Source organism: Capsicum annuum, chromosome 2 (genome assembly GCF_002878395.1).
Source record: "Capsicum annuum cultivar UCD-10X-F1 chromosome 2, UCD10Xv1.1, whole genome shotgun sequence".
Taxonomy (NCBI): Eukaryota; Viridiplantae; Streptophyta; class Magnoliopsida; order Solanales; family Solanaceae; genus Capsicum; species Capsicum annuum.
In genome coordinates this window covers 135,931,118-135,949,630 of record NC_061112.1, presented here as the reverse complement: position 1 = coordinate 135,949,630, position 18,513 = coordinate 135,931,118, and the positions used below count along the sequence as shown (strand labels likewise).

Here is an 18,513-nt window from a genome sequence, read left to right as displayed (position 1 = left end):
AGAACAACTATATTATACATTCATTTGATGAAACACTAATTTATGGTGTCTTATTATACATATGTCAAATTATACATACACTCATAATAAATACCTTCGGCAGTCGTGATCGGTCGGAATCATCTAATTTATTTTTACTTGCTTTTGAAGTAGACTTCTTCGATTTAGAAGCAGCCTTATCCCTCAATTTCTTCATTGTAACGGGGTCGTTTCTGTGCTTTGAGCGATTCTTTGCCTAATTAGGATCTTGTTCATCAAATGCAGTAGGAACAAATCCAAGTGGAATATCATGTACAGTTGCATCTAACTGAGTAATTTCTAAACTAAAACTTGGAGGATTATCCATTGCCAAATAACACTATTTTAACTTAACAGTATTGTTAAATCGAACTAAAAAATAAGAAAATCTCAGATCTAACTTGTACCATATGAAAAAAAACGAAAAGACGAACTACTTAACTTGAATAAGATTGAACAATACTATAATTTGAACATGCGAAAAAACAAAAACGGAAAATCCCTGAATTGATAAAGTTGAACAAAAAAAAAATTAAAAAAAATTAATGAAGTACAATATTAAAAACAATTAACTGTTGAATAACTTACAATTTGATAACCACAAGTAGAGGTTACTTCAAGTATGCCGTAAAAGAGGAGTTTCAAAAATGGAGTAAAAATCAGCTTGATATTGGAAGCATAAGGGAGTAAAAGACGGAAGCAAAAAATCGGTTGTTACATGTATAATATTGAGGAGAAAGAAAATACCAAATAAAGGGATTTTTGTAATTATTATGAAATTTGTGTAATTATTTTACCAATTGGGAATTTTTTGTAATTATGTAACTTAAATTTGTGTATATATGTAATTCTTAATATTAAAATTATAAATAGTACTTAAAAAATTGAAGGAAAAAGAATTAAAGAGAGACACTCCCCACCCGTTTTCTGCCCTACTCTTCTTCCTCGTCAGACTACAGAGAGCTTCTTCATTTTCTTGAGCTTTCTCCAAGGATTCTTGATTATAAACTTTAAACCCAATATATACATACATGATCATTACAATAAGCTTTTGGTGTTTCTGGATGAGAAATCTGAGTTGAAAAAGGCATGCTCTTTAACATTTCCACTACCAAACACTTCACCTCAAAGTTAATCCCATGTAAGTCTTTCTCTAAATTCACCGTTACCCATTTCTTTTCAGCACTTTCTAACCCCTTCTGTGGACCTGAAATGGAAATACCCATTTCTGATAACTGCTTTAATTCTTGTAAAACTGAAGTAGAAGTTACCCCTTTTGATAAAGTTGCATCAAAACCCAACTTGGGTTTTCTTGAAACTGAAATGGAAGGACCTGTTTCAGATAAGTTGTTTGAAGAAACCTCAAAGTTGGGTTCTTTTGAAACTGAAATGGAAGTACGAATTGCAGATAAGTTATTTAAAGAAACACCAAAGTTGGGTTCTCTTGAAACTGATATGAAAGTACCTGTGTCAGACAATTTTTTTAAAGAGCCTCCAAAGTTGGGTTCTTTTGAAACAGAAGTGGAAGTACCTGTTTCAGATAAGTTGTTTGAGGAGGCACCAAAGTTGGGTTCTTTTGAAATTGAAATGGAAGTACCAATTTCAGACAGTTTGTTTAAAGAACCTCCAAAGTTGGGTTCTTTTGAAACAGAAGTGGAAGTACCAGTTTCAGATAAGTTGTTTAAGGAGGCACCAAAGTTGGGTTCTTTTGAAAATGAAGTGGAAGTACCAATTTCAGACAAGTTATTCAAAGAGGCACCAAAGTTGGGTTCTTTTAAATTGGGTGATTCTACATTTTATTCTCTTATTGAGAAGTATGCTAATTCTGGGGATTTCAGGTCTGTAGAGATGGTTTTTGATAGAATGAAATTTGAAAAAAGAGTCTTTATTGAGAAGAGTTTTATTGTAGTGTTTAGAGCTTATGGAAAGGCTCGATTGCCTGAAAAAGCTGTTGAATTGTTTGAAAGAATGGTGGATGAGTTTAAATGTAAACAAACTGTGAAGTCATTTAATTCTGTTTTTAATGTGATAGTTCAGACGGGGTTATATCGTCGTGCATTGGATTTTTATGCAGATGTTGTGAATAATAATAGGAATATTATGCCAAATGTGCTTTCTTTTAATTTAGTTATTAAGACCTTGTGTAAGCTTCGGAGGGTTGATAGAGCTATGGAGGTGTTCAGAGAAATGGGCACTTGGAAATGTGAACCGGATGTTTATACGTACTGTACTTTGATGGATGGGTTGTGTAAGGTTGACCGGATTGACGAGGCAGTTATTCTTTTGGATGAAATGCAGATAGAGGGATGTTTTCCTGTTCCAGTAACATTTAATGTGTTGATTAATGGGCTTTGTCGGAAAGGTGACTTGGCTCGAGCTGCTAAGCTTGTGGATAACATGTTTCTTAAAGGGTGTGTTCCGAATGAAGTGACATATAACACACTTATACATGGGTTATGCCTGAAAGGTAAATTGGAGAAAGCTGTTAATTTATTGGGTAGAATGGTGTCAGATAAGTATGTACCAACTGATGTAACCTATGGAACGATTATCAATGGGTTTGTTAAGCAAGGAAGAGCAACTGATGGTGTGCAGATCTTGTTGGCAATGCAGGAGAAAGGGCATCTGGCAAATGAATATGTCTACTCAGCACTAGTTAGTGGGTTGTTCAAGGAGGGAAAACCTGAAGAGGCGGTAAAAATATGGAAGGAAATGATAGAAAAGGGAGTGAAGCCTAATACAGTTACTTATTCCGCTTTTATAGATGGCTTGTGTCGGGAAGGCAGACCAGACGTAGCTAAGGAGATCCTTTCTGAGATGATTAAAATGGGTTGCAGTCCCAATGCTTTTACTTACTGCTCTCTGATGAAATGTTATTTTAAAACCGGTGATAGCAACAAGGCTATACTTCTATGGAAAGAAACCGGTGGTATCACGTGCAATGAAATCTGCTACAGTGTACTCATCCATGGACTGTGTCAAGATGGGAAGCTCAAAGAGGCTATGATGGTATGGAAGCACATGTTAGGCAAAGGATTGGTCCCTGATGCCGTGGCTTATAGTTCAATGATTCACGGCCTTTGCAATGCTGGGTCTGTGGACCAGGGATTGAGACTCTTCAATGAGATGCTATGTAGAGGATCTGATTTTCAGCCTGACGTAATAGCATTTAATATAATTCTTAATGCTTTATGCAAGGCGGATAGAATTTCTCTAGCAGTTAATCTATTGAATACGATGTTGGATCAAGGTTGTGATCCTGACACAATTACATGTAATATTTTCTTGAAAACCTTAAATGAAAAAGAAAATCCATCCCAAGATGCAGAAGATTTTCTGGATAAGCTTGTGCTTCAACTGTACAGGCGGCAGAGAATTGTAGGAGCTTCAACAATTATAGAAGTGATGCTTCAAAAATTTCTTTATCCCAAGTCGTCTACTTGGGAAATGATTATTCGAGAACTTTGCAAGCCAAAGAAGGTTCAAGGAGCTATTAACAAGTGTTGGAGTGACCTTTTCATCCGACATTAGAGGTTAGTTTTTTCATTTGGTTGCAAAAATGCAATATTCTGAAACTTTTGTTTCCCGTGAGCACATTGCTCGTAAGAGGATAAAGAGGACATGGACATGGACATGAGATTCTTTCAGAAGATCCATTCTGTACATTTCAGAACTTGGATCGTTCTACTTGATACATCAAACAATTACACAATGACAGGACGACTGCTTATTTCCAAACAGACACTTACATCCATAGTTTAATGTTCTGTTTTTCTGTTAGTCTAAATGCATGTCTGTTGCACGTGTATCTAACAGAAATGATATTATTTATATAAAGCTCTTAAGTGGATACAGAAACCTCACAATTTTGATAATCTAGCATTGTTAAGTCATTAGGATATTAAAAAGCAAGTTGTATCCCTTGTAGATTCCCCTGACAATTTTTTGAACTTTGTTGTGACCTTGGTCTTAGCATAGCCCATATTTTGTTATCGTACATATTGTAGTCGTTTGCATCTGCTCGATGCCAGCAATGAAACTACTAACTTCATCAAAAAGGATATTAAAAGAAAGTGTCTACGGCATTGAATATTTTCTTCTTTACTTTCTTACCAATCTGTTAGATTTGAAATCTAAAAGTTCTAATCCACAAATTTGTTACGCGCCAGTTTTGAAAATTGATGATAATTCAATACCTTTAGTCATTCACGATCATTTAGAAATGATTTAGTGAGCCTAGAAAGAGTTGTTTACATTTCTTATTTACCTTTTGCTTCCTCTTTGTTTAAATTTGTATCAAGACGTGTACTATAATGTTCAATTATGCGAGAGAGAAAATGCCAACAAAGTTTCTGTGTATATCTTATGAAGTAAGTTCAAAATTCCGTTTGCTTATTTTTTCTTATATAATATTCCCTGTGGTAAGAGAGAGTGTGAATAGCAGGGGTTATCAAAGTCTATTGTAAATGCTGATACCAAATGTTGATTTACTTTGTTTCTTGTGAAAAAATGTTTTGGATTTGAAATAAGCTGTAGATATTTTGTATTTGACTGATAATGTATCATTAGATATCAAACAATGGATGAGATTTTGCTTTCTACCAACAATAAAGATCCGTGGGCTTTATCTGAAAGCATTCCTTTTTGTATAGAGAGGCTGGAGCTAATCATAGGCAAGTTCTTTTTTCTTTTTTTTTATGAAACTGGTAATGACATAGACAAGTTCTTATTTTGAAGTGCAAGAGAAACAAACAGTTTCAATGTTAAAACCAGCTTTTTATAACACTCAGAGTTACTCTAGAAATGTGCTAAGAAAGAGCAATTAGATTGTCCATGTTTTTGTATAACCTAGCTTCATCCCTTATACATCAGCGGAACATTTTTCTCAGGGAAAAAAAAATAACTGGACAGAAAAAAACAGAACAAATGATAGTTTTTACAGAGTGACTACCACTGAGCTGAAGCTACTAGGTATTGATTTGCTGAATCCATAACAAAGTACTACCAGGCTGCAGGTCACTCTTCTGTGCTGTCACCACCCAAATGGCCATGAGTGGCACCCACACTAATCATTCTGTGGGAGAACCATCTAAACCGAATCATTACCCAAACACTTAGTCAATATTAAGATGATATTATTATAAAATTCAACATAATAACAATAATCCAGGACTAATCATTATTAATGCGGAAGTCAAACAAACTACTTACTAAAATTTCCAAGACCCGAAAGTCATCGTACAAGAACTACTAACAAGGATCATATCTAAAGTGATATCCAAAAATAAAGTAAATAAAGAATGTTTCATTGTCCGAAATATGAACAAGAACAAATAAGATGACCCATGGCAGCCTGGAGACGGAGTGCTCATCCTTGGATCAAGATCTGCTATCAAACTCTAGAGGTGAGGTCATGTTTGAGCCTAGAACACTTTTTGCACTCAACAAAAGGAGAGTACAGGGTAGTATCAGTACAAACCACTATGTACTGGTAGGTCAACTCAACTTAATAATATGCAAACAACATAAATCAAATAACAAGTAGATTAGCTTCATCACATAACAAATACTCAATGAATCAACATTACAACGACGACAGGTCAAACAGTGCTCAACCATACTGTAAACATCCACAGAATCAACACAATTATGTACATACATGCTATGGGACTTATTTTTGCCCAAATAGTCATGACCTGCAAGGAACAATCTATGTTCATATACCGTACCGACGTGGTACCCGATCCAACATAAATATAAATGTACCGGCGTGGTACCCGATCCAACATAAATGTAAACGTACCGGCATGGTACCCAATCCAACATAAATATATCCGTACCGGCGTGATACCCGATCCAACATAAATATATCCGTACCGGCGTGGTACCTGATCCAACATAAATATATCCGTACTGGCGTGATACCCGATCCAACATATATAAGTATTATCAATATCAGTTTACACAACCTCACAACATACAATACAATGTGTCAAGTTTACAAGTACACTTAAAGTCATAAAGTCATAAGATAAATCCATCAAGTAAATTTTCAATAAACATTTTTACACGCATCAACAATTTCAAGCATGTCCGAATACCAATCAACAAGTATCCAATTTAAGAGCCTACACACAATTAAGTTGAGTCTAAACTCCAATTAAACCGTAACCTACCTCAACCGAAGAATTCAAACGCGAGCTAATTTGTCAAGGTCTTGCCCTTCCGTAAAGTTTTCGAAAGGTCCAAATCTGTTCAAAAATATAATTCTCGCATGAATAGAAATCTATAACACCCATTTTATAAATTTATACTCCTAAAATTCTAGACCTAAAACCTAATTGTATCACAACTATAATTGTAAATACGGTAAGAAATTAATACTACAATTCTCGAAGAAAACATAAAATAAAATAAAATAAAATAAAAGCGAACGAAGCATGCAATTCGTTCACTATTTTTCTTAATCCTCAAACTGCCAACCAAATTGTCAATCTTCCCAATTCTTAATAAGGACGAATAGTCCACTAATCATTAACAACTTAAGCTTTAATCATTTATACATAATTAATCTTCTAACTTTTCTACAACCTAATGAAAACAAAAACGTTGGCAGCATACGGTAGTAACAAAAGTTTGATCAATTTCCTTACAGATTCTTACTTGCCACTTTTCAATCATTTCAGGTAACGATTGTTATCATTATTTTCCACTAACTACCTTTCAATGTTTGGGAAATAATTGCAAGATCATTAAACACCAACTTACCCCATGCCTTAACCCCTCACGCCATTATCAAACAAAGTAGTAATTTGCTCAATTTTTCTAACCTGGGGATGTCGAGAGACCCTTTCCACAGCCACGAATGAAAAAATATGGTCTGCTAACTGTTGCGCCCAGCCACTGCTTTTGTTTCACACTTCTGGGGTATTATATTATTGTTATACAGGGTAAGTCCTTTCTACTTAATTCAATTCTTATACTAACTACACATAAATAAATAAATAAATAGTTATTTTGACCCATTAATTTATTAATTAAACAATTATTAAAAATACCCAAAACTTTCAAACACCTCAAGAATTGGTACTACTCATCACCATAAGTCATAAATTATGTACCAACTACGTAAAACGCTAAAATAGAGAAGAGAAAATTTCACAAACAACAGGGAGGGTCGTTACATGTGCATTTTCCTCTAACATTTCTCTCTCAACTATTCCACTTCACAAGTGAAAAAGCTTTCTACACGCATTTAAGTAAATTTCTGTAAGTATATGCTGTGTTATTAGGTGAATGCTTATACCAATATCTGTTGTTCTTTCTATCGGTAAAGGAACTAAATGTTATGATGGTGCATCTTGCATATATTAATGTAATTTTCTTGTGGTAAAACCATTATTTAATTATTATTTTTCGCACCTAACTTAAGATCACACTGGTGGGTGAAAGAAATATTGTGAGTGTGGCGGTTGCATATGGGAAGCTTGAAACCAAGTAAAAAGTTGCAGTGAGAACTCCAAGGGTCATCAGATGATGCATTCATGACATACAATCGGTTGAAACACGAAAAGCAGTAGAAGATGACAATTCCAGTGGTTGCAGCGAATGAAGTTACTGTTTAATCTAGTAATTGAAAGTTTTTAGATATCAGATAATTCTGATTTTTTGAATTATTATGCTTGTTAACATTTTCTGGGTTCATTTATCCATCAAATATGCTCTTTTTTTGACTGGATATAAAGTATTTGGGATAATATGGATCCAACTTATTGGCAAGTTTATGAATGATCATTGTGCAAAGATAGTAACTTTTTGGAGGGTATTTTTTGTCAGATAAGTGGCACTCAGAAATGTGGCCTGAATTGGTATTGATGCTTTCTAAGAAGCATTGCACAGGTTTTAGAAAAGTTCAAGATAATTTGAAAACGGTACAAACTCTACTGGTTCATTGAAGTGAGTTTGCAATATTTAAATCTACCTTTGCTCTTGATTTAGAAATTAGAATGTCTTTCCTATGTGCTGAAGTTTATTTTCTTACTTTACATGCTTTCCCTCCTGCAGCAGCTCTCCTTTTTTCTGTTTACGGAAAAGGGTCAAAAATGCCCTTAAACGAAATTGGACAAAAATGCCCTCCATAAATAGTTTGGTCCAAAAATGCCCCTGCTATCAAACTATTAACATCAAGGGCATTTTTGAGCCAAACTATTAACAACAAGAGCATTTTTGGACCTAATAAAAATCTTATTTTTAAAGAGCGTTTTTCTTGCTTCTTTTCTTTTTAACTAATTAAAAAGTGGGAAGTAATTTTTTTTCTTCTTAGGGTCTATTCGGTATGGAGCAAAATCTTTTCCTTGAAAATATTTTCTTGGAAAACAAGTTGTTTGTTAATTACTTTCTTGTGTTCGATACGCAAGTAATGAAGTAAATATTACCATCCTAAAAACATTTGTATATTATAACACAACCAATGTGAATGGCTGTGGTAGAGTGATGCATATTGTGGTCGGGGCGGGGTGAAGAGGGAGAGGGTGTTGTGGTGGGATAAGGTGGGACTGGGTTACAGAAAGATAATTAAAAAAATTAACAAAAATTTGGGGGTGGTGAGCGAGATGAGGGTGGGGATGGGGTAGAAAAAATTTAAAAATTGTGGGGGTGGGAGGTGGGCGTGCAATTTGGTAGGGTGGGTGATTTTGAGAGTGGTAGGAGACATTGTCGCTTGTTTTCCCTACTTTCATTGAAGAGAAACATTGCCACTTATTTTCAAGGAGCTTGTTTTCCGAAAGAAAATATTTTCCAAAATGTTAACCAAACGAACATGAGAAAATAGGTCTCCATATCTAACGCACCCTTAATCTCGTTTTATCATAGTAGCCCCATCGTTATTTTTTATTTAGACAGCGATAAAATTCTTTTTTCTAGTAAACTGGAAATATTTCTATTTCTTAATATTTTCCAAATTGAAGTACGACAAGCATTTGCTAATATATTACTTGGTTTTAAAGTAAAAATTTAAAAAGGGTCAACAATTACTTGACTGTAATTGAGATTCTTGAGAATATGTTTCTCTAACATGAACTGTGGTAGACACTAGACAGTTTTCATTATTCATAATGATAGGATTCTGTCTGGTCTTGACGACTTCATAGAACATAAATCTAATGATTGCAGGATTAAGTGTGATGGAGCTCAAGTCCCAGATTTCATTGTAGGTATAAAAAAAAACTTATGCCTTGGGTTTTTCTATGTCGTCTTCTGAGATCTTAGAAGACGTTGGCTTCTTTGGTTGATGAGCTATGTCATAAGTTGCATGGAGGCCAAAAATAACATAATATATCAGCATTACAACTGTGCATATGCCAAATCTTATAAATGCCTGAGCTCCTAATGATCCCATGAGAAACAAGTTTATTGCAACTGAGAGGGATGGTAACCATGGAACCAGTGGGACTCCCCAGACTTTTGGTATTCTTTCCTGTGGCAAAAGAACCGAAATTGCCAAAGTTGCCAGGAACCAAAGGGGAACAGTTACTGTGTAACCAAGCCAACCATTAGGGTCCAGTCCCCAGTAAGCAGAAGTCCCAACGGAGGATACAATTATGACCAGTACTAAGAAAGTTAGCTTCAAAAGATTATTCCGGGGGGTGATACCTCTGACATAGTATCTCCTCACAAGCAGAGCAACAGCCATCATCGTGGATGTAAGAAGGCTGCTTACAGATAACAAACTTGACAAGACATCCAGACTTGAAAATAACGCTATACAGGCACTTGCAAGTCTGATCAAGAGAGTTGCATTTATGGGAGTTCCTGTCTTGGGGTGAACAAGTGCAAACCATGGTGGAATCATGTGAACTCGTGCAATATGAGTGGCATAGCGAGCCTGTCCAATTGCTCCTGCCAAAAGGACAGTGGTCATCCCCTTCAGAGCTCCAAGGGCAACCAGGTATTTTGCCCATTTCATCCCCACGCGTTGAAATGCAACAGCATAGGCGGCGTTAGGGTCTATATCTGTATACTTTTGCATCATACTCAGTGAAAGTGCCATCAAGCAATATATCAGGGTGATAATTGACATTGATCCTAGCAATCCTAGTGGTATATCTTTGGATGGATTTTTTGCTTCCTCTGCCATGGTTGCGATGTTGTCAAAACCTCCATATGCAAAATACACTATTGCTGCTGCAACGAAGATACCTTTGGCACCATGTGGCATAAAGGGTGTCAAATTGGAGGTATTGGCATGAACAAATCCAGCAACTATGACAAATAAAATCACCACCATATTTACTGCTGATGCAATCCAGTTGAAGTATGAAGTTCTTCTAGTGCCGCTTATTGCAATTATTGATGTAATCACTAGAACTGCAACAGCTATTGGATCTAGTAAGTTGAACCCGTCTGTGAGATTTGTATGTATACGTAAGGAGTTTGGATGACGATTCAAGAGAGCTGTAAAGTAAGAAGTCCAGGCTCTTGCTACCACCGCTCCACCAGCAATGGATCCAAGAATTATGTTTCCTGCTGTTATAAAGGCTGCAAAGTCTCCCAGTTCTACTCTGATGTATGCAAATGACCCTCCTGCTACAGGAATTTCTACTGCAAATTCTGTGTAGCAGAAGACAGAGAGCATTGCTGAAATGCCAGAAGCCACATAGGATAAAACAATAGCTGGTCCGGCATGCTCGTGAGCTTCTTGGCCAGTGAGTACGAAGATACCTGCTCCAATAACGGAGCCAAAGCCAAACCAGGTGAGATCCCACCAACTAAGGCAACGTTTCATCTCATTCTCACTCTGTTTCTTTAGCTCCTCAATCTCATCAGCGTCCTCAGAACAGCTTGCAACTCGGTCCTTCAATCTGGTAACTGTGTGTGACAGTGCTAATCGATATGCGCTCCAATTCTGAAAAGAATCTTCTGGGAAGAAATCTTGTTTGCTCCATCTCCAGTAACTTCTTGGTTGTATCTCATCTCCCATTTCACCAGCAGAGTCCATTACTGTTATTTTATGCCTTTCAGGACTCATTATACTGTTACTAAAGGCTAGTAACTACTAGCTCATTTGGGATGTCCGTTGACCTCTACTGCTTATAGGTTCATTTTCTTGATGGAGGATTCCCATGTCTTCAATTATTGTTGTTGATAAGGTCGCCAATGAGCCAAATGTTGCTAACTTTAAACAAGCCGTTTTTTTGTTTTATGCCGTATGGTCTATAGGATAAAAAAGGAGCCAATGGAAAATTGGGCATGTCATTTATGGATAGGTACAGTTGAGTGTCATAATGTGCATCTTTATTGAAATTATCAACAATCCATTTTCTCTCCCTTGGACTAACGTGGAATAGTCTTATGTCATATGTCAAGAGATGGGACAGCACCAATAAATTAGCCTGGAAATAGGAAGAGTAACAGGCTGGATTATTTGTCTTATATTATAGTACTCCGTTAATTTTGCAACATTACAACGATAACATAACCAGTGTAATTCCAATAACTCCTGCAACATTATTGCAGTGATATTTACATGCTCTTCGTGTGGTTGTACTACTGTTAATTTTCGTTCTCTTAGGTTCTATTACAGTTAATTTTCATCATTGAATGCACATCCTGAACCAGCAAGGCAAAGCTAGAGTTGAATTGTTGTGCAAGATAAACACACACACACAAACAATAGCAGTTCCTTGTTTAGAACCATTGATTAACATCTTTAACTGGTACATTAGGACGTTGTAAATCATATAACAGCTTCACCTTCCCTGAAGAACTCTTCCCAACTTCGGAAAGATGAAAGAAAAGATAAAATGAACAGAAAACTTCAGAAGAAAAATCTTAATGGGGTGGTTGGTTATTTTCCCTCTCTATTCTATTTGCTGATTTTGAAAAAGCAGCAGGAGAGTCGGCAAAGTCTCCATGCTAAGAACTCTATGGGTGAACAGCATGTCATTAGATGCGACTCTAGTTGTTGCTAAATCCCCATGTCTGAAGCAGTTAAAAAGCAGTGATGTCACCCAAGAAAACGAAGCAAAATTAACGCATTACACCCGAGATTTCCAAGCCTTGCACATCTTGTTTGCGACATATCTCACTCCATGAACAGCACCAGCAGTCAATAAACCTGCAGCAGCTTGCCTCGTGCTAGAAAACATAACCCTACGTCTAACTAGCCTCTTCATGCACTCAGCAGCCTGTTCTTTTGAACCAATCACTACTTGTCTAACTCTACCTACAAGAAAATATGGCACAGGTGAAATGATTTGCTTTAGCTTAGGAGGGAACATTATAAGAGCTTACCGCAAGAACTAATATAACCTAAATAGAAGTGTCTTTTCTCTAGAGATAGACAAGCACAATCCAACATGGTATCTGGATTAAAACATGAGAGCTACAAACCTAAAATAACTAAATAAAAGTGTATCTTCACCAATGAGGCAGTTAGACACAACTCAACAGGAACTACTAACAAGAAACAAAATCTGAAAGAACAGGCATTTTTTAAGATAATTTTCTTTCCAGAAAATCCACTCTTTTTTGCAGTGAAATACGTACCAGAGTCATCCACAATTCTCTTATCTCCAAGTTTCATGGCCATATCACTTCTGATAGATGAAGGAAGAGAAGAAACCAAGGTGGAAGCAGCAGATAATCCACAATCCTGATTAGGATACACTAAAATATGTCAACCCTTGAGATTGAGTTGACCTTGATTTTTCCTATTTACACTATCTCGACAGTGGTGTAATCAAAATCAATCTCCTCGGATCCATCCGAAAGAAAAGACGTGCTTGTGCAGTCAAGGAATCTCATATGGATGTACCACCAAAAGCAATATGAAAACGTCGAGAGGGAACTCAAAAATCGAGATTGACTCAATGACCAGAAAAGTGTACAAATTGCAATCATGTAAAAGTACAAACTAATTTTCATGCAAGGGACTTTGTGGCATTCAAAGCTCTAATTGACAAGTCATGAAAGCATATGATTTTGCAGCTATTTGAGAAATGTTCAGAATACAAAAGATGGACTTCTCCGACCCCAGAGGTTACCATTCAAGGCCCGAAAATTACCATTACACATGGAAAGTAACGAGCAACAACCATCAGCATGACTCATGCATATATTCTTGATCACCCATTGACACCATACTATTTTTTATGCTTCAGTAGGAAAAATGTGTTCTATCGCGGTCCATGGATATAAATATGTTTCCATATTAAGACACATTTATTACAAAAGAATTATCAGCACCATTCAGAAGAATTAACCATGACAAGGAAGAAACAAGAGGCAAAGATTTAAGAAAAGAGACCTGAAATATGTTTACTTGCTTATCACCAGCTGATGAAAATCTCAACAAGTTATTGGCCTCATATTCTTCCAGAAATGGCTTATACATTTCCTCAAATAAATAAAACTGTCCTCGTACAATTTTCTTCACCTGGCTCAATATGTAGTGAAGAATTTCATGCACACAGAATAAGAGAATCTATTCAATCACTTAATGTGGGATACTATGCTAAAAGTTGGTGTTTGAATTCTAGTCCAAATGGGATATCCTGTATATAAGATATGTATAATAATTGATATGCATTGATCTGCTGGACGTAATATCAGCTATAAAATTGAGAAACTACCCAATTACACTTTGATCTTATACGTAGAATGATGCTTTCATGTGTTACAGTTGGGGCCACAAAAATCTAAAATTTAGGCCCACTCAAAATGTCTGATCTACCTTATTTTTGTCCTCTGCAAAAAGCATACGCAAGTCACCCATATATGAGAGGCTACAGATTTTGGCATATAAATCTTCCTGCATAAACACCAAATTCCAAGTGGCATGTGTTATGTTCCTGTACCAATTGACAAGAAATGAATAAAGAGACCAACCTCCGTGAATTTTGATGGCAAAAGGAGAAGAGCAGCAGAAGTTGCGGCTTTCAGGTTCACAGTGTTCACATTTTTTATATCCAATTTATCCACAAGAATGTTCACCTGAGTTGGAAGTAAATGTACGTTACGGCTGAGAAACGTTCACCAGCACCACTACAAGCAAAAAAGGAGCCAACAAAGAAATTCAGAATATTATGACCGAGTATGAAACTAATAGTCGGTCGAACAAAATCTGTTGAATGCATCATATGTTATAATTTAGAGAAGCAGACAGTTCTTTCTCTCTCTCTCTCTCTGTATATATTCTATTATTTTTTTATCAGGAACATTTCTATATATTATTTTTTGATAACTGTGGTGTCCGGGCCAGCTTTCGCGCAACTCGACAAAAGCCACGGGATACCTTCCACCTCCCACCAGCAGCAGCAGGTACCAGGTAACTCTGTCCACCGTTCACCAAGGCTAGAACAGGTGCGAAGAACCACCTAGTGTTTTTAGTCTCTGCTGAAACATTTCTATATTTTCAATCCACAGTAGACTTAGAATCAGGAAGCACATTAGTTCAGCCGTGACTACCCAACTAGAAATCATTGAAGTGTCTGATAAAAATTAAGCAAAAGGCACTAAGACACCAATCTAATATAATTAAGAAGGAAACCAACAACCAGACAGGAGTAACATAGAGGTTCCATTTTGCAACGAGTTGCAAACTGTGATACAACATAGAGCGCTTTGGTGGTCAAATGTCAAGTTATTGGAAGTCTAAAATCTTTGCGCAGACATACACAGAAGAAACAAAGCATCTCAATCGAATATTTCCACCAACTGAAATTCATCATTTTAACACTCGTGTTGGGAGTATCTTTGAGAATTTAACAAGTTACCATACGTGCTCATTGAACTTTTCACTTCTCCATGTGACTAAATGGATTTTTCGTTTTCAGGTTAATAGAAAAAAAAAAAAAAAAAAAGGGGGCAGCCCGGTGCACTAAAGCTACCGCTATGCGCGGTGTCCGGGGAAGAGCCCCACCATAAGGGTGTATTGTACGCAGCCTTACCTTGCATTTCTTCTAGAGGCTGTTTCAGGTTAATAGAAGAGAGCCTAAAAGCTAGCAGTGTGTACAATCAAAACTCAAAAGCACATGCTAATTTGTTTTGTAAGAAAATGCAGACTGACATATAAATGTAGTTTCAAGCCAGAATCAATTATATCACTATATACTTTCAGCAGACACCTGGGAGTACACTTATTTAGTGTCGATTCAACAGAGAATTATAATTTATTTTAGGAAGTATTAAATAGGATTATAATATAAAGTTATTATGATATTTCTTTGTTCTTTTTTTGATGAAGTAAGATGACTTCATTAAAAGCATCAAGAAGATGCAGATTCTACAAACGAGTGAGCAGAGAGGACTAGATTCTTTTGGTCTCTAGGTAACATGAAAGCGAGATCCTATGGCTAAGAGAACATACAAGAGCTCATGGATATTATCCTAATCAACTTAAGTTTATTTAACCACCACCAATAGGAATAAAAACATTACCAAGTTTTCTCAACTTTTGTTACACTACGAAAGAAAGCTACTTCCTTTTTTGAGAAGGAAAAAAACTAGCAGCAGCTTGATATCAAGCTATTTCTTAAATGATGATTTCATGCTTCTTTGACGGATAGGTATTTAGAATGAGTAACGCCAGTCAGTCATAGACAAAGACCTATTCCTGATACCATCAATTTTATCAAATTCAGTTACAACAGAAAATAAATTCATGTGAATTGTAAGTACGACGATAATGACTAAGAGACACAAAAGGATTGCAAAAGATTCTGACCAACTTAAATTCATTCAACAGTCCGTACATTAAAGTAACTAATACGAAAAACGATTCCTTTGTAAAATGTGTTATTTAAATAGCACTTCTAAAAAAAAAACATACTGGTTTCTGCAGACGACCGCTGAGATAGAACCTGTCCCATCGCAATATGTCTTGAATAAAGTCATGCATCCGTACAACTCCATACTTGACCATCTGTAAAAGTTACTTAACATGAAATTTCTAATGTGTTAACAGAAAGTGCATCTTCATTAAATGGTTAATACCTTCTTGTTGCAAGACACAAATGGATTGAAGTGTACGCCAACACCAATGTCATTTGCAATATCATTTATCTAACACAATGCAAAGCAAATTGATCTCTAGTTAAATTATTACTGAACAATAATATGAATTTGCAAGAAAATGAGGGAAATCAAAGTAAATTCTAGAAAGGAAAGAGCACCATCCTCGCTCCACCAAGGTGAACGAGCCAGGAAGCATAGTGATCCTTGTTCAAATTTAGATTCTGGATTATAGAAAAATGTTAGATTTTGACAACAAAGATGGATAGAGAGTTGCTTAAAATTCAGGAATTACCTCAGAATGCCATTGTCGAGGATCAGCTACTCCAATAATGTGATCTGTCATAGATGTCTAGCAAAGAAGCTGTTAGTAATATACTATTGCAATACTTCATTGAGCTTCTTGATCAAACAAAACCATGAGTGGAAGTGGCTAGAGATGTATTCACTAATCACTCGTTTGGCCTACTTTCCTTTTCAGCCCATTTCAAAAAGAATGATTGTTTCCTCTTTTAGCAACCCTTTAATTTTAACTTTGCAGTTTTAAGAGCACGAGATTAAAGGACATTTTAGTAAATTTAACATGTCTAATTTAATACCACAATATTCAAAAGGTTTTCTTTAATTTTTTAAACTTCGTGTCAAGTCAAAATAAACCAAACCAATTGAAACAGACTGAGTATTAGGTTAACACTTCAAAGAAGCAAAATCACATCTAATACAGTACAGAAAGAAGTAGAAAAAACCTCATCTTTATTGTTTGGATGGAGTTTGGAACCATATATACAGCAGAACTCAACAGGGGGTAGAATTTCAAGCAAACCCCTTAGCTCAGCTTTATCCTCACCCACCATTTCTACATTAACATTTCAAAACAAATAAAAATCAATGTACATGTTCAATTGGAGCAAAATCTTGAAATATTCTCAGAGGAATTTTATCAAACAACTGGAAGACACAAGTGAATTAATTAAGATAATACATTTTTTACCCGTTAACGATCAGTAGCATACATGAGAAAGTTGAGCCCCCTTAACAAATTTAGCAAACAATTTGTGAAATCTTTGAATATTTTCTATTAAGTCTGTGGGGTTTTTCAATGAGAAGGGTTTAAAGTGGGGTGCTTGGGGTTGCCATTGAAGAAGCAATAGCTCCCAAGTCAAATATGAGTCAAGCCCGTCTCTTATAATTGGGTTGGGCTCAACTGGAACACTCCTTTATCATGATATTGGGCTCAAATATGAGTCAAGCCCATCTCTTATAATTGGTTGGGCTTATCTGGAGCACTCCTTTATCATGATCTTGGGCTATAGCCCACCAAATTCCTCCTCTCTTTTATTTTGTCCACTAAACTCTCGCCCGAGAAAGGGTCGGATCTTAAGGACCTATATATACGGTCTTACTTGTATTTTTTGTCAGAGGTTATTTTTATATTTTGAACGCTTGATCTTATATGATAGTAACTTTCTCAGTTACGCTAAGATTCCTCTTGAATGACAAATAATACACTTACATTCACAAGTTTACAATCAATTTAACTTCTTTTTTCCTCAAAATTTACAATTAATTTAACACTGGAAACAGTGTACAAATTGCAGAATTTTCTCTCTAACACATTTCGCTCTATTGAAGATGGACGGATGGAATAATTATTGAAATTAGATTTTCGAAACATAGTTCATACGGATAAGTAATAAAATAATTTCTTAATAAATATTTTTCCTATCTCAAATTACTTGATTGTGATTTTAAAAAATAGTTGTCTCAAATTATTTGTTATATATTAAAAGTTCAAAATATATTTTTATTCTATCCTTAGTAGTAACTATTCGACTACAAATACCTTAGTTGTAGAGGGTGACACATAAATAGAGTAAATATTTAATGAAGGAAAATTATATCCCAAAATATAAATAAAGATTAAACAGTTAAAAATATTTATTTTTTCTTCAGAGATATGTGAAAGATATGCATGATAAATAATTTGAGACAAGAAAGGATAAACTTTTAAAGAAATTGTCAATTAATTAGGAAACAAATAAAAGAAAATGAAAGAAATACTTACTATACTTATGAGCTTACAAGTACTCTTTAATTGTCAAGTAATTAGGAAACAAATAAAAGAAAATGAAAGAAATACTTACTATACTTATGAGCTTACAAGTACTCTTTAGTCCTTCGTTTCATTTTAGTTAACCCTCTTTCTAAAAATATTTGCTTCAATTTAATTATCCTTTTAATAAAATCAAGAGGATTTTAATATGTTCTCCCAATAATACCATCAACATTAAATGACTAAACAAGTTGTATATATATTCAAATTTATATTTTCAAAGAATAATTAATAAGGCTAATTTGATAAAATGACCCTCTAATAAATATTTTTCTTAATGGGCGTGCCAAATCTATAGGGGCTAACTGTTATGAAACGGAGGCAGTATTTAATACTGTTAAAAATAATCAAAATTTATTACTTATATCACA

At 35.4% G+C, this 18,513-nt stretch overlaps 3 protein-coding genes across 9 annotated transcripts; 1 reads left to right on the top strand and 2 right to left on the bottom strand.

Moving 5' to 3' along the window:
• Positions 1–885: 885 nt before the first annotated feature.
• On the top strand, positions 886–11,338 carry LOC107859699 (pentatricopeptide repeat-containing protein At4g20090). 3 transcript variants are annotated; one of them, XR_001671428.2, is made up of 3 exons: positions 886–3,551; positions 7,855–7,974; positions 9,190–11,338. XR_001671428.2 is itself a non-coding variant. In XM_016704783.2 (2 exons), the coding sequence occupies exon 1, from the start codon at positions 1,108–1,110 to the stop codon at positions 3,547–3,549; it is 2,442 nt and encodes an 813-aa protein (XP_016560269.2). In that variant the 5' UTR covers positions 886–1,107; the 3' UTR covers positions 3,550–3,551; positions 7,471–7,829. The 3 variants fall into 3 exon arrangements, 2 of the variants coding, with proteins under 2 accessions (XP_016560269.2, XP_016560268.2); XM_016704783.2 differs by lacking the exons at positions 7,855–7,974; positions 9,190–11,338 and adding an exon at positions 7,471–7,829; XM_016704782.2 differs by lacking the exons at positions 7,855–7,974; positions 9,190–11,338 and adding an exon at positions 7,451–7,829.
• On the bottom strand, positions 9,030–11,044 carry LOC107859700 (cationic amino acid transporter 5). Its single transcript, XM_016704786.2, has one exon. It carries the CDS (start codon positions 11,042–11,044, stop codon positions 9,245–9,247), a length of 1,800 nt encoding a protein of 599 aa, XP_016560272.2. The 3' UTR covers positions 9,030–9,244.
• Positions 11,339–11,680: 342 nt separating the features above from the next.
• LOC107859701 (phosphatidate cytidylyltransferase, mitochondrial) lies at positions 11,681–17,193 on the bottom strand. 5 transcript variants are annotated; one of them, XM_016704788.2, is made up of 11 exons: positions 17,012–17,193; positions 16,776–16,885; positions 16,325–16,381; positions 16,191–16,253; positions 16,012–16,080; positions 15,848–15,940; positions 13,906–14,010; positions 13,751–13,828; positions 13,325–13,453; positions 12,565–12,670; positions 11,681–12,241 (listed from the first exon to the last, which is right to left on the bottom strand). In XM_016704788.2, the coding sequence occupies exons 2-11, from the start codon at positions 16,881–16,883 to the stop codon at positions 12,054–12,056; spliced, it is 996 nt and encodes a 331-aa protein (XP_016560274.2). In that variant the 5' UTR covers positions 16,884–16,885; positions 17,012–17,193; the 3' UTR covers positions 11,681–12,053. The 5 variants fall into 5 exon arrangements, with proteins under 5 accessions (XP_016560274.2, XP_016560273.2, XP_047263077.1 ...); XM_016704787.2 differs by having other exon boundaries at positions 17,021–17,193; XM_047407121.1 differs by having other exon boundaries at positions 16,325–16,368; positions 17,021–17,193.
• Between the last annotated feature and the right edge of the window lie 1,320 nt (positions 17,194–18,513).

Bases quoted from the DNA above. Each gene is read 5' to 3' on its own strand.
- LOC107859701 (XM_016704788.2), bottom strand. From the start codon at position 16,883: ATGGTGGGTGAGGATAAAGCTGAGCTAAGGGGTTTGCTTGAAATTCTA. The intron at 16,382-16,775 runs GTTTTTTCTACT...CTTCTTTGCTAG, and splicing joins ATCCAAACAATAAAGATGAG to ACATCTATGACAGATCACAT. The intron at 16,081-16,190 runs GTGCTCTTTCCT...GCATTGTGTTAG, and splicing joins ACCTTGGTGGAGCGAGGATG to ATAAATGATATTGCAAATGA.
- LOC107859700 (XM_016704786.2), bottom strand. From the start codon at position 11,044: ATGAGTCCTGAAAGGCATAAAATAACAGTAATGGACTCTGCTGGTGAA.
- LOC107859699 (XM_016704783.2), top strand. From the start codon at position 1,108: ATGCTCTTTAACATTTCCACTACCAAACACTTCACCTCAAAGTTAATC.